General features: G+C 39.0%; 1 protein-coding gene across 10 annotated transcripts in view; it reads left to right on the top strand.

Annotated features, from left to right (window-relative positions):
* The window catches only part of CA13 (carbonic anhydrase 13), a 57,629-nt gene that overhangs the window by 17,519 nt on the left and 24,475 nt on the right, over positions 1-15,635 (top strand). For 5 of the 10 annotated variants that reach the window (XM_023648370.2, XM_070222108.1, XM_014727920.3 and 2 more), the window contains 3 exons: positions 55-117; positions 659-814; positions 9,699-14,579. In XM_023648370.2, coding sequence (XP_023504138.1) covers positions 55-117; positions 659-814; positions 9,699-9,818 — 339 coding nt within the window. In that variant the 3' untranslated portion in view covers positions 9,819-14,579. Of the gene's footprint in view, positions 1-54; positions 118-658; positions 815-1,027; positions 1,922-9,698; positions 14,580-15,635 lie in introns of those variants that run through there. The other 5 variants (XM_023648371.2, XM_070222109.1, XM_023648372.2 and 2 more) reach the window with 3 other exon arrangements.

Genomic DNA, 15,635 nt, shown 5'->3' with positions numbered 1-15,635 from the left:
ATTCAGACCTGATTTGCTACTGTAACCATTTCTTTCGAAATTTGATGTTTTCAGGTGGGTGAACATAATTCCCAACTGCAAAAGATTACTGACACTTTGGATTCCATTAAAGAAAAGGTAAAATTAATTACTATTTACTAATGACTAATATATTCCTGGTTTTTTCCTGCATTCTCTTATTTTCTTTTAACAGTATAGATCTTAGACATCGTGTATGCTCCTGCTTTGAAGCAAGTTGGGAACATGCTTGACCAATAGAGCAGAAGTAACTATTACCACTTATCTCTGGAAAACATGAAGAAGTCTTGAATTATCCAAAATCATCGCTAATAAATCCACTTACACCTAATTATTTTCTGGTATTGGACTTTTAGAGAATAAGCCTTTAGTTGGAACACATTTGAAAGACCACTTATATTAAAACAAATCTTGTGCTTCTTAAATAAATCTTGGCAATGTGCTCCTTCATCTAAAATTTTTAGATTAAGGCAGACAATTTTTTTTTTTAAGATACAAAAGGCAGTTGCTAAAGTATTCCATGAACTAAAGAATTCCAGTGAAATAATATTTCGTTGGATATAGTTTTGGGTTTTTTCTTTTTTGAGGTCTGTGTTTAGCTTTCCCATTGTCATCTGTGGGATTCTTTTTTCTTCCCCAGGGTAAACAAACTCTGTTCACGAATTTTGACCCCTTATCTCTGCTTCCTCCATCCTGGGACTACTGGACTTATCCTGGTTCCCTGACAGTCCCGCCTCTGCTTGAGAGCGTCACATGGATCATTTTAAAACAGCCTATAAATATCAGCTCTCAACAGGTACGTCATTTCTTCCAGGTTGATCCTGACTCACCAGAGGAAACTGGGTTGTCTTTTTATTCGTTTATTCCAACGACGCTGCCCTTAGTTTCTGCTGCGTAATGAAGCTTGTGTTTTCCCTTCATTAATCAGATGGGTGGTTGAAGCACATGGGATTTACGTCCCTTTCTTATCTGACCCTCACGATTAGATGATTTCTTTCCCACTTCTCAGGAGTGTCACGTGCACACAGACTGATGGAAACGAAGTGCCCCTTTGAAGGCGGTACTCCTCTGTTTTGGTTTTCTTGTTTGGTCTGAGATATAAACAGAGTGGGATACCATCGGGAGAATCAGGAGACAGGCTACTTTTGAAAGACGACCTTCTCCTTTCTGACGTCAGTCCCTAGACCTGAATCTGGCAGATTCCACATTCAGAAAGTGAACAGTGGGAACCATGACAGGTGCTGAGAAATGTGTGTGCCCTCCAAGTTTAAGAAATTGATCTGGTCTTTTGGCTTTTGTTGACAAAACTTTGGTGAGGCTGCGTGAGGGGCTTCAAGCATTTACTAGGACCCCATGGGGTGGCCCCCTCTGCTCTTCTTGTAAAGACATTTCCTCACTCCTTTTTCTGATAAGTGCTTGTTGAGCCCCCATGGTGGCCCAGCAGTCCGCAGGTCAGGGTGCCTGGATGCCCAGAAACCCTGCTCTGAGCTGGAACCATGTGACCACCAACCTAACAGCTAAATGCTCTGTGCCCTGGGATGCTGTGCTTGGTTTCGTTTTGTTTTCCTTTTTGAATTCGGTGCTACAAAATCTTAGCCAGAACACAGTCTAGTAATTTTCTCAGCTAATAGACTACTTCTGTTCCAAGCTGGCCCACCTGCCTGGCTGTTTATTTTTTTCCCCTAGTCAGAGACTCATGCTGGGTCACTTTAACCAGGATCGTGTCAGGTAGCATTTTCCCATGGTGTGTTGAACACGTCCAACTTCTGCTGACCTTGTCTTTAGGATGAGAGCCAAATAATAACCTGGAGCATACTTACTAAAACATTTTATGAAAGTCTGGATAGAAATCCAGAGCCTGACTGACTATGAAGTCCCTGTGGATTTTTCCATCACAAATAAGGTGAGCTGTGTCATGAGAAAAATGACCTGTCGCTGATTCAGTGGCCTTGTTAATGGAGTTCATTTTTCTCCCCTTCATGTGCTAAACTGTTTACTTTTACATTCCTTTGTTAAATTTGGACAGGTTAATAGTAAGAGTTAATAAATTATAATATCAAGCTAGTTAATAATAAGAGATCATGTTTCCCTCATATTTCAAAGATATCTTTACTCCTTAAAGCCACTTGGAAAATAGCTTTTTTTTAATCCACCTGTGATTTGGGAGAGAATATATAAAAATAGATAATTTAGCAACTTAAGCTGCATAAAGTTAACCTAATCAAAAACAACCACCTGCAAGTTTAGGAATTATGACTGCCTAGCCGTGCATTCACTACTGAATCTTATTTGAGGCTAATGAATTAATAATACTATTAATGTGTTTTAGAGTATACAAAATAGCTGCATTTTAGAGCTTTTGTGTAATTGGCAATTCACTTTGAAGCATTCGCTTAAATCTACTGCAGCCAGAATACTTTCAGACATTTTCATTTGAAGATGGAGATGATAATCTGAACAATAATCTGAATTATTATAATATGACATTATGGTGCTTTTAAGAGTTACAAAAGGGAGCAAAAGATATTTGAAAAATCCAGTCCCAGTTTAACCATAAGAAAAACATCAGACAAAGCCCAACGGAGGGACATTCTACAAAAACCTGATCAGTACTCCTCAAACTTGTCAAGATCTTCAAAAACTAAGTTTGAGAAACTGTCACAATCAAAAAATGGCCAGGCAGGTATGATTGCTAAGTGTAATGACATTGCCTGCATGGAATTCTGGAACAGAAAAAGACATTAGGTAAAAACAAGGGAAATCTGCATAAAAGATGGACTTTAGTTAACGATAATGTGTTAATATTGGTTCATTAACTTTGAAAACTGTACCATAATGTGAGATGCTAATAATAGCGAAAACTGAGTGTGGGGTTGACAGAACAATTTGTACTATCTTTGCAATAATTCTGTAAATCTAAAACTGTTTTAAAATAAAAAGTTTATTTAAAGAATTTGAAACACAAAATGTTTTGAATACGAATCAAATTATTCAGTTGCTTAGCTCTTTTATATAAAGTTAAGTGAAAATGTCTTTTGTGTATACCACCGACTTAAGAGTTGCTTTCCAAAAGAGGATCTTCGTCTCAGCTTTGGCAGCTCTTTGTTTTTGAAGTCGCTGGGAAACATTGTTTAGATTCATGTTTCAATTCCACCATATACTGTCACTAGCTGTGAAGATTAAATCCTCTTTTTAGTAAGTTGGTGCCAAATTTTTTTCTAGGTTTTTCTGCTACTATTTCTTGCCAAGTCACTGTTTGACCTAAATGGCAAATCAGATGGTTTTCATTTCCTTTTTCCCGATTCAAGTCCATTTTTCTGCCTCAGCGTCAGTTACTGAAATGCTGGATTTCACTGCCAGGCCAGTAAACAGATGGACTGTTTTCTGATACTTTTGATGACAGATCCGTCATTTTCTTTGGAAGGCTGACTTTTCCTGCCAAGTCTCTTTGGTTTGTTCTAAATTATCTAAACTGGCTTACTCATCTGCTGAAATTTGGTGTGCAAGAATACTTGACTTTAATTCTATGCTTATTTTTTAAAAAAATCTCTTTTTCATTTGTTGTATTTGCATACAATAAAATTCATGAATTTTACTGTGCAGCTGATGATTTGAGTTGTCATATATTATCATACAAAAAGCCACTACAATCAAGAAATAGAATGGATTCCTTCTGAAAAAGCTTCCTGGGGCCCCTTTGCACCCCATCCATTTCCTCACCGATGGCCCCAGGCAACCACTGAGGTGCTGTCACAAGAATTTTGTCTTTTCTAGAATTTCATTTAAATAGAATCTTACAGTACATAGGCTTTTGTGTTTCGCTTCTTTTGCTTAGCATAATGTTTTTAAGATTCACTTATTTTGTTTATTTTTATTACTGAGTAATATTGTATGGTATGGATATACCACATTACTTTTTAATATTTACCAATTGGTGGACATTTAGGTTGCTTCCAGGTTTTGGCTATTGTGAATAACAGCTATCCGTATTTGGATGTTAGGAATAATGGGCATACACACTTTGTTGTGAACACATATCTTCATGCCTTGTGGTAACCCCTAGTACTAGATCCTGTGGTACATTCATGTTTAATTTTGTAAGGTACTACTGTTTGGTTGTCTAATGTAGATGTACCATCTTCTGTGCTCAAACAGCAATGTTTGATATTTCTAGTTGCTTCACATCCTTGTCAGCACTTGGTATTATCAGTCTTTTTAACTTTAGCCATTCTAGTGGCTATATGTGATTTTTAATTTGCATCCATGTGATGGCTAGTGATGCTGAGCATTTTTTCATATGCTTATTGGCTATGCCTATATCTTCTTTTGTGAAGTATCTGTTCAAATAATTTGCACATTTTTAAATTGGTTAATCTCTCTTCTCATTATTGAGTTGTAAGAGTTCTTTATATAATCTAGATGAAAGCCCTTTTCACTTTCTTTTTTTTTTTTTTTGAGGAAGATTAGCCCTGAGCTAACTGCTGCCAATCCTCCTCTTTTGGCTGAGGAAGACTGGCCCTGAGCTAACATCCATGCCCATCTTCCTCTATTTCATATGTGGGACGCCTACCATAGCATGGCGTGCCAAGCAGTGCCATGTCTGTACCCGGGATCCGAACCGGCGAACCCTGGGGCCGCCAAAGCGGAACGTGGGCACTTAACCACTGTGCCACCAGGTGGGACCCAAAAGCGCTTTTTTCAATAAAGAGTTTGCAAAAGTTTTCTCCCAGTCTATGGTTTGCCTTTGTTTGTTTGTTTGTTTGTCTTTTGAAGAGCAAAAGTCTTAATCTTGATGCAGTCCATTTTATCAATCTATCTTTTATAGTTTGTGCTTTTAATGTACTGTTTAAGCAATCTTTGCCTAACTATATGCCACAAAATATTTTTTCCTACTTTAAGTGATAGTTTTAGCTCTTACATTTAAGTCTTGGATTACTTATGAGTTAACTTTTGTGTATATTGTGCCTTATTCTGCTTTCCTTTCTTTCTAATTTTTTGATTATAAGTACATTTGATTTTTTAATATCATCTAACAGGTCCCCGTGGCTCTATTACTTTTAAATCTTTTTTTTAATCTCTGTTCTTTGCTGTGGGTGATTTCTATTGATCCATATTAGAGTTCATATGCGCTTTCATCTGTCGTGTTGATTTGACTATTGAGTCTATCCAGTGAATTTTTTGTTTTAGAAATTATATTTTTTAGCTCTAAAATTTCTATTTGGTTCTCTTTTGTTCTTTCTGTTTCTTTGCTGAGACTTCCTATTACTCTGCCGAGATTTCTCATGCATTAAAAAAGATGCTTTGTTTAACTTCATATCATCCTCAGGTCGTTAAAGTAGCCGCTTGAAAATCCTTGTGAGCTCCAAATTTGTCATCTTGGGTCCAACTCTGTTGATTTCTCTTCCTTTGAGAATGTTGTTGCATTTTCTTGATTCTTTGTACGTTAAGGAACTTTTTATTGTATTTTAGATATTATGAACAATAAGTTGTGGAGATTCTGGATTCCATTATTTTTCTCTGATGAGTATTGTGTTTTGTGTTAGTAAGTAATTTTCTTTGCTGGCCTTGAACTGCAAGTTTTCTTTCCTGTGCAGCAGCTCTGGTCTCAGCAGAGCCATGCATGGTGCTTGGGGATCCTCTCTCTGACTCTTTCCTTGCAAGACAGGTGCACCCTATTTCAACCGTGTGCAGACTCCGCTCAGCTCCAGGTGAAAAACTAGCCGGACAGGAGCTCATGTGTAGAACTTTCATCTCTCCTGCAAGTTGCCATGAACCCCCCACCTGAATCCCTCTGCTTCTGTTCACTCTCCAGGACCTGCAGCTAGTTGTTTCTTGTATTATGTCTGGTTTTAGAGTTGGTTTCTGCAGGGAGATTGTCTGCAAGGTCTTAGTCCAACATATCTGGAAGCAAACGCCAATGTTCTTTTTTAATAGTAAAATTTCTTATTTTGTAATTAATGTTCTAGGAATATTTTCTTTAGCTTTTGCATCTTTAGACTATATGTGAAATGAGGAAAGAATTCATTCACTTGAACATTAATTTTGATTTAATATATAAAACTCTGTATAATTAACTTTGAAATTAAAGTTCTGAACTGTAGGAGACAGTACAAGTCAATTCTGGAATTGTTTAATAATTGCCAGTTCTTGCAAGGCAGGATGCAAGAGATACAAAGAAGTGTTAAAAATGGCCCTTGTCCTCAAGTAGTTTATAATCTAATAGTGAGGATAAAATAAATGCATAAAAAACTGTGTTACAGTGCCTGGTACTGTAACAGAATATAAGATGTACGGGAAATTCAGAAGAGGAGAGACTTTTTCAGTGGAGAAATCAGGAAAAGATTTCATGAAAGAGCTGACATTGGGGTTAGTTAAAAAGTGGCAGCTGGTTGGGAACAGTAGAGGAAAGGGAGGAATTTCAGGAAGGAATGGAATAACTAAAGGCGAGAAAGAGACATGCAGAAAATATGTGGGCCACTTTGTACCTGTGGTTCTCAAACTTCAGTGTATTCAAGAATCACCTGGGGAAGCTTATCAAAATGTGAGTCCTTGGGCCTTATCAGAAATTCTCTTTCAGAAGGTCTGGGGTAGGGTCCAGGACCTGAATTTTTAAGATCCACCTCATAGCCTTTTCATTCAGATGCTCTGGGACTACCTTCACAGAGCTGGCTGAGAGTGGGCCCTGTGTGTGGAAGCAACGGAAGAGCAGCTAGAAAGAGGAGCTGGCACTGAGTGGTCCAGAGGCTGGGGAGTCCTGCTGGCAAGTTTGTTTGGGGTCTAGATAGGGTTAGAAATGTGGTGTATTTTAGAGATATACCCTGAAATGTTTACACCCGAAATGAAGTGATATTTTGAATTAGCTTCAAAATAATCCAGTTTGGGCGGGATGGGTGTTGGAGAGAAAGAATGGGTGAGAGTATGGATGAAACAAAATTGACCATATGTCAATGGTTGTTGAAGTTGGGTGACGGTGATTTATTATTCTGCTCTTTCTACCTTTGTGTGTGTGTCAAAGTTTCCATAATAAAAGGAGATTAGGGGAAAATGGCAAAAAAAAAAAAAAAAAAAAGAAAGAAAAGAAAAAAGTTAGAGATGCAATGTAATGCCGTGGTTAGTACATGGCTTATTTGCCAGATGGCTTATTTGATGAACCTTCCTAGTTATCCCTCAAGTTCCTCATCTTTAAAATGGAGATAATAGTGTGTCTTTGACAGGATTGTTTGGAGGATTAAATGAGATAATGGAATGTCAACACTTAGCACGTACCTAGTCCACCATAATCCATAAGAGAGAGCTTATTTTTATTATTACTCAACTTTGCAGGCAATGGAGTGCTGGTAAAGACATTTGAGCCCTAGAGTGACATAACCAAAGCTGTTTCCAAAATGTTAGAAAAGAGTATTTCTGCTTACTGAGGTTACTACAATGAAATAAAAATTTCAGTGTTAGAGCCAAAGAAAATAGCAAAACAGGTCTTACCCACCGCTTCCTCCAGGCTGATCTGAGGAGACTCCTGTCAGGAGCCAGGTGGATGCTGAGTCAGCCTTGGTGACAGAGGGGCACATTGTCTGCCTGAATGAAGCCTGGGGCTCAGTGAGGGGATGAAACCAGTAGGAAGCTAGGGGTGTGCATTTTGAGGCCAACGCCATGGTAGAGGACACCAGAGCCAAGAGAGGCAAATCTGAGCCAGGATGGCGGGTGCAGGATTTCCCTAGCTCGGCTAAGTGACTGGGACGGAGACCCAGAGCCAAAACGGGAAGGGGTTTGATGAAATAGCAGGATGGGTTCAGGGGCTCTTACCAAAATGAGCTGGCTGCTCAGAGAAAGATGAAGAGTAGGTTCCAGTTCCAGACCAATGAGGCTAAGGTGTTGAGGGTAGGGAGCCATGATCAGCTTGCGGAGGAGCCAAAAGCGGGCTGGGGAGATAAGTAAAGCCAAGATCTTCAGGGGAATCGGCGTTCTTGTATAGCCACCTGGAGTGGCCACTCCAGAAAGACCTGGATTACCATGATCTGCAGAAGGCTGGGCGCCTTCCTTGTGGCTCCAGAGGTTAGATTTTATCAGCCTCCACTGCTTGGGAATTAGTTAAGTCTCATCTGGCTTTAGCTGTAGTGATCTGGTCTACTGAAACATGAGTAATAGCAAGTTGTAAATAGTTGTTTCATCTTTCCCATATCTATACCCTTTTAAAAGATACCTCAGAATATCACTTGTGGAAATACATGGCTGCTTGTATATGACACCCGAACTTATTTCCATAGAGCATGGTTATAAATAAACCATTGCCTGTCTATTGTGAAGGACCCCCATCACCTCTGCTTCCCATCCTGGACAGCTAACTGATGATGACGGAAACAATAATTGTCTATACTCAAAGAAAACAGCAAAACAAACACCAAAAACTTACTTGTGTTAATTGCCAATGTATTACATTTTTGAGACAGTAGAATTATTCAAATAATTTACCTAATCTTCATTTTACTACTGTAGAATTGTGCTAAATCTTAATAAATATTATTAAATCACCAAGGAATTGTTAAATAATTTATAAAACATGCGTATAATAGAAAGCTTTTCAGCAGTTAAAATTAGTGACATATGTTTATACCTATCAACATGCAAAGATATCTGCGATATACATTAAGTGAAAAAATAAGGTTTCAAAAAAATGTGAGCTTCATTGAAAAAAAAGCACAAGCTCATTTTTTAATAAAACATGTCTGTGTGTGTGCGCGCGCATGCATGTGCACCAGTGCACGCATGAGTGTGTGTGTCTACATAGAAAAACACCTGGAATGATATACTCCATTATGTTAACAGGAGGATATATCTTGTGATGTGATTACTAGTAAGTTTTATTTTCTTCTTGATGCTTTGTGTGTTATATGAAGTATGTAAGATGTGTTTTTTTAAGAATAAGAAAATTAAGCTCTTTTAGTGAGAAATATGCCTATACTTCTCAAATTGTATTTAAACATTATCAGAGGTTGAAGGGCCCTAGGCTTTTTGCCATAGTTAGTTCTTTAAAAGGCATAAGTATGGTGAACACAAGCAAAATTATCTAGTTAAAGGAAAACGATACTTGTAAGATCAAAGTTCTACAGGGTGAACACCGCACGGTTCCCATGATTGGGAATGTTGGGGCCATATTATCCTGCAGTGCTTGTAATCGGTCAGTGTTCCAAGAGCTGGAAGACACCTGTTGAGGTCCTCAAGTCCAGTGCTTCACTTTATCGCTGAGGAAACTGAAGACTAGAGACAATAAGCGATTTGGCCAAGGTCACAAAGCTGGTTAGTGGCAGAACCAGGCCTGGGACCCAGCTCTGAAAGCCCCGCAGTGCCCTTGCCACTGTGCCATTCTGCCGTCATACGTGACATTCTCCGATTTCTAGATATGTACTCTTTAAACCACATTCTAAATGTTTCCTCTTATTACTTTGAGCTTCAAATAAAGAATGATGATCTACTTGATTTTTGAACCCAGACTTATTTGTCTAGTGGCGAGAATTTAGCAAAAGAGGCGCTTTATTATGTATGACCCATAACTTAGTTTTCATTGCCACGCTGTTAGTTCCTGGTAGAGGGGAGGTTACGCATTTCTCAACTTTCTATGCAGGGCAGTTTCTTAACAGCGGTGTGATGTTCTGTGCTGAAACTAACTCTCCTCTTTGCTTCAACAGCTGGCCAAATTCCGCACCCTCCTGTGTACAGCGGAGGGCGAAACAGCAGCTTTCTTGTTGAGCAATCACCGTCCACCACAGCCTCTGAAGGGCAGAAAAGTGAGAGCATCTTTTCGTTAAAAGTTGTCGCTGGTAGCCCACCCCAGACACATCTGCAGAGAGAAAACAAGTCACGACAAAACCCACAAATCCTTGCTAACACCTCTTTCCTAGGATTCTAATTCACGGGTACCATTTTGCTCTCAGCTTCAGCACACGAAGAAAATCAGATCTCTTTCATCAAACTAACTTGACTGACCTGTCTCAGATTTGCTGTCATGGGTATTCAAGCAGTAAACACTGTTTGGTGTGTATTAAAACCCATGAAATGCGTCTGCTTGAACCACCGTGAAAACATGGCCAGCACTGCAAACCTCAGAATCTATTAAAAATTTTCCCTTGCCATTGAGACTGAATCAGTCACATCCCTCTGTGATGTTGGGTGAAAAACTTAAATTCATTTCCAGAATGATAGGATTCTAATACTTTTTTCTATACAAGTGATTTTGCCTAATGGCTTGATATCATTCCAATTCTTAAAATATTTTTATAGATAATACTTAATTATCTATAGATAGTATATTTCCTTTTAAAGTGAATTTTTGTTTTGATTACGTTGCTGATTCTCATTGCGTGATACCTTTGATAAAATGAACAATGTGAGAGTTATGGGGGGGTTGGGACATAGGTATTTAAAGCGTCTACTCCACAACTCAAAAATAACCCATATGACTTTGGTGAGGAATTCCTCAGGATATAAACAGCTATTTAAACTTGAATGAACTGTGCCATATATCACATTCACTCAGTAATATTCATGATAAACTGGCTAATGACTGATCAGATGCAATGCTTGCCAATTTATGGCATCACCATGGTTTGAAACTAACAGATTACAAGGTACCCAAGCCACAGAGCTGCCCAGGGGATGGTGAGCGGTGGCTGGCTTTTGCCCTGTGTTTTGCCGACAGAGCAGGGAGCAATCCTGTGCTGCCCATTGCTCTGTCAGCTGATGGGAAAAATTACTTGAGTCTCATATAAATGGGCATCAGTCCACAAACCCTTCCACCCATTTCCATCCAAAGCCCATCTCCCCCTTTAGACGTGTCCTCAGTCTCTTAAGTAATTTTGTAAGTTGGCTCTTTAGATTAGTTTTAACCTATTTTCTCTTGTATATTTTTGTTTGTTTGTTTTTGGTGAAGGAGGGTGGGGAAGTTCCTTTTTCTGGTACAGAGTGACACTAAGCAGTAACTTGATGACCGCATTTAAGACTTGAACACATGCTACACTTGTGTCGTCTTCTGAGAGAAGTTTAACTGAGTTTCCTTGATTTTGATTATTTCCTTCAGATACATCTCTTCCTCTGGATGTAGATTTTGCTAATTGAGATTATTCTGTGATAGACTTCTTGCTAGGATAGCTCAGTGTCAGTGACCTGCGTAATAATGACTTATATGGCTGCATATGATGAGCGCCTGAAGGCTGAGCTGATACCTTGCTGATTTTTGTTTTCTCCTCACAGTATCCAGCTTGAGGGCTGGCAGGAGATTGACATATAGTTATATTTAATGAGTTGAATACTTTTTAAAGTTTTATTTATCTTTGGTAATTATCTTGCTATTTGCGATCAAATGCACTATAAGTCAATGTAACAAGTAAGATATAAGTTTTCTCTTGAAAGTTGTTTCTTCTTAAAGGGATACTTATTAAATCTACCTGTGTAACTGGGAGCTCTAATGGTTTTAAAAATACCAATGTTGAATGGAAGGTGTTTCTTTTGTTTGGAAAGATACGTTATGAAATATCATAGTCTGAGAAAGAAGTCTGTTTTCTCAGAGACAGTAAATTGCTATATGTGGAGGGGGTGTAGGATGGGGATTCCCATTACTGTGTGTATGAGAATTACCACTTCGTGACTTACAATTTATGCTACAATATTGCGTCAGTTCTATGCTGCACATTGGACTTTCGTAGACTAAAAAAAGTGTACCAGCACTGATTTCCTTAAAGATTGTCTGCTAATTAATTTATCTCTTAGAGGCAAAAGGTCTACGTGTGTCAAAGTTATCTTTCGAAAAGATCAAATAGTTATAAATACTAGTATAGATCTCTTTTGTTTTTCCATAACATGTATTGGGTTTATGTTTGTTAAACATTTTGAATTTTAACTTAAAGTGGATTCAACCATAATAAAGAAAATGAGACAAACTTTGAACTTTATCAGGGACTTGTATGTACAAGACACAGAATGAGATCACAGTTTTACATCTTTTATTGAGAAGATAATCTCAAACTTACAGGAAAATTGCAAACACAGTACAAAAACCATTTTTTTCCTGAATTATTTGAGAGTAGGTTGCCAGTCTGCTGCTGTATCATCCCACAAGCTTTAGTGTCTATTTCCTACCAGCTAGGACATTGTCTTGCACACCGCAATACAGCTAACACAACTGTGAGATTGACATCATTTCATTGGTACCACCGAATCCATTCGAGAATAACTGGTTCATTCAGTTGTCGTGTTTCCTTCTGTTGGGAACCATTCCTCAGTCTGTCTTTGGTTTTCATGATCTTCACACTTTTAAAGATTAGAGGTGAGTTATTTTATAGAATGTCCCTCAATTTGGGTTTGTTTGATGTTTCCTTATGATTAAATTCAGATTATGCATCATTGGCAGGAATATCACAAAAGCAATGCTCAATGCTGTGTTCTTCTTCTTCTTCTTCTTCTTTTTTTGGTGAGGAAGATTGGCCCTGAGCTAACATCTGTGCCAATCTTCCTCTATTTTGTATGTGGAATGCTGCCACAGCATGGCTCGTTGAGCGGTGTGTAGGTCCGTGCCCAGGATCCAAACCTGTGAACCCCGTGCCACTGAAGTGGAGCATGTAGATTTAACCACTATGCCCCCAGGCTGGCCCCAACTGTGCTCTTCTCATTGCATCCTGTCAGGATAGAATCCTATCAGACAACCAATTTGGATTTGTCCTCTTATGGAGAACGTTCATTTCCGTCCCTTGATTAAGATGGTGTGTGCTATGCTTCTCCATCGCAAAGTCACTCTTTTATCCTTTGAAATTAACAAATATTTGTTTGGGGATGTGCTTGAGATGATGTAAATGTCCTATTCCTCATTAAATCTCTAATTTATCCATTTATTCCTGATATAGACTTAGTGATTCTTATTTTATTCGGTGGGCTGTAATCTGTTATCATTATCATCTCATTTATCTATTCTCATGTGCCCATTTTTCTTGATTTGGCCAATAGGACACCTTCAAGCTGACTTCCGTGTCTTTTTTGACTTGTCCCTACTTCCTTACTTTCTGACAGCAATATGATTTTCCTGGCTCATCTCATTCTTTCCCTTCCCCAGCCCAGGAATCTACCATTTCTCTAAGGAGCCTTGCTTTCTTTTAGTGGAGAATAGTATTAAGAAAACCAAGATCTGGGTACTAAATGATCTCATTGCTATTGGAGTCTTGCTACTCCTAGATCCTTTCCATGGACAGAGGTTGGGAATGTGTACACACACACATACACATATGCACACATACACATGCAAACATAATTTGTTCATGTTCAACATCTATATTTCTATATTTATCTATATTAAAAATCATGATGACACACTCACATCTCTGATTTCAGTCCAACACTACAGGGTTCATTCTGGTTCTCCACTTTCATATTTGTAATTTCCTTCCCCACCAGTGAGAAACCGGGCTTCCATTATCCTCCACATATGTCCTTATTTGGCCAGTTCTTCTGTATGTATCCAGTATCCCATCTCCACCTCTGACCTCTCACCCCCACCTTGCATGGATGCCCTTCTCACTCAGCTTGGGCTGCAGTGTCCTGCACTGGGCTGCCTTGTCCCCCCAAGGGAAGGGAAGGGAAGGAAAGGGAAGAGAAGGGAAGGACAATAGCAAGGTTACATTGTGAAAGACTCACTGGGCTGTTCACAGGGAAGTTCTTTATTTCCAACACAAGGTTATTGAAAATATAATACCTGTACCTATACACATTTTATCGTAAGAGGCTGTGGAATGGAATATTTTGTAAAAGCCTTTTAATACCTTCTGAGTGGGGCTGCAGAAAATGTAGGCCAAGGGATAGTGGTCTCATTTCAGGGGCTGGAAAGGCACCCTGACCCTTGGATAAGTACTTCAACTTGCTCTTGTTTCAAATTCTACTGAAGAAGATTAAATTTTTTATCTTAAGGTTTCAAGACTTATTGAAATGCAAACTCCTCTCAAAGGATAATTTTTGAAGTCACCACCAGTCATTTACACTTTGATCTTTGTACAACAGCTTTTGACGGGAATAAAGACTGTGGCAGAAGGAATGTTAACATGGTAGAAATGAGTCAAAGTTCTGAGTGTTAGGATAGTTGAGATGAACTGGAGCTACTTCACAATTTTGCCTGCACTCTTCATTCTTACCTGCACCCTAACCCCTTGCACCATGACTGATGTGTGGCAAATACTCAATGTTAGTGAATAGAACACGTTAGTTCTTGTGTTATTGCATTAGCTCCCTTCGATGGGCATCTCTATGAATTAGATGGATGGAAACTATTTCCAATTAACTTTATTAGAGGATGCCACAGAGGTTTGCAAGAAACTTATGGAATGTGACCCTGATGAATTAGGATTCATTGTGATCACTCTTTCTGACGCATAGTTTGTCAATAATGGAAGCACCAAATACTGTCTTATTTGCAACAGAAATTAAATTTTTGCTGCCATACACTAACTCAAAAATTTTGATATTTTCATTAACTTGACTTGATAAACTTTATGTGAATTAAACCTTGTGAATTAAACCTTGTCTTTAAAAAAGTTTATTGAATTGAATTACTTGGAGATTTCTCTAATGTGGCTAGAAACTCACCTTTACCTTCCTAGAGAGGAATTGTAACAAGCAGAGATCCCCAACCCCCTGTCATGGGCTGAGGAGTCTTCCTGCCTGAAGATCGTCAGCATGTCCTTGCTTCACCACTCCCATCAGTACAAGTCACTTGGTGGGAGCAAGTGGGTGCTTTAAACTTCTTTGTTTCAAATGAGTTTGTTTTCAGTACAAGCTCCTCTGGGTGGAGAGCATGGCCAGTTTATCTTAGCTGTGCTCATGGAGTAAGAGTTTGGAAACTCTGGGTTTGTGTCTCATTGAGCTCAGATGAATCATAATGTAGCCCCAAGTTCCTTATGGAAGCTATGATGTAGAGAAAAAAATGTTTTGCAAAAGATTTGTATGTTAACTGGGACTTCTGGAAATAACTACCGTGATGGAGGTGGTACTACATCTATGGTTGGCTGGGGCCAGAGGGAGCTGGAGGTATAGGGAGACTCTCTTAGGGCCCCAGGTACAAACACATAATTAAATGCTATTGGCATCTAAAAAATATAGCACAGTATAAGTCAGGTTCCAGCGGGAAAACAGAAACCACTCAGTATTTTAAACAGAGGGCATTAAATGCTTGGGATTGATTAGACAAGTGATGGAAAATGTTGAAAAACCAAACAGGACAGTGAGGCAAGCAAGAGATTGGCAAGAGCTGGAAGCTCTCATCTTCCTTAGGAGGAGGCAATATTCCTTGGAGCCCAGTATCTGTGGCCATGCAGATGAAGTTGCAAGTAAAGTAGGCCTGACTAGCAGGATCTGGTTATTTTTTAGAGAAACACAGCCATTCCCTGAGATGTGGCTTGAGGTAGAAAGAGGGGGAGAAATGCCTTCGGTTCTCCCTTTCTTCCATCCTTCAAACCCCTATTGGTACCCATTAGTGGAACCTGGCCAGAAGCCAGATAACATGGAACCATGAGAGGTCATCCCCTCTGTTATACAGAGCAAATCAGTGGAAAAGTCCAGGATGGATCTGAGGAAAAATGGGTTTAAAACCA

Source organism: Equus caballus, chromosome 9 (assembly GCF_041296265.1).
Source record: "Equus caballus isolate H_3958 breed thoroughbred chromosome 9, TB-T2T, whole genome shotgun sequence".
Taxonomy (NCBI): Eukaryota; Metazoa; Chordata; class Mammalia; order Perissodactyla; family Equidae; genus Equus; species Equus caballus.
This window is presented reverse-complemented; position numbering and strand designations above follow the sequence as displayed.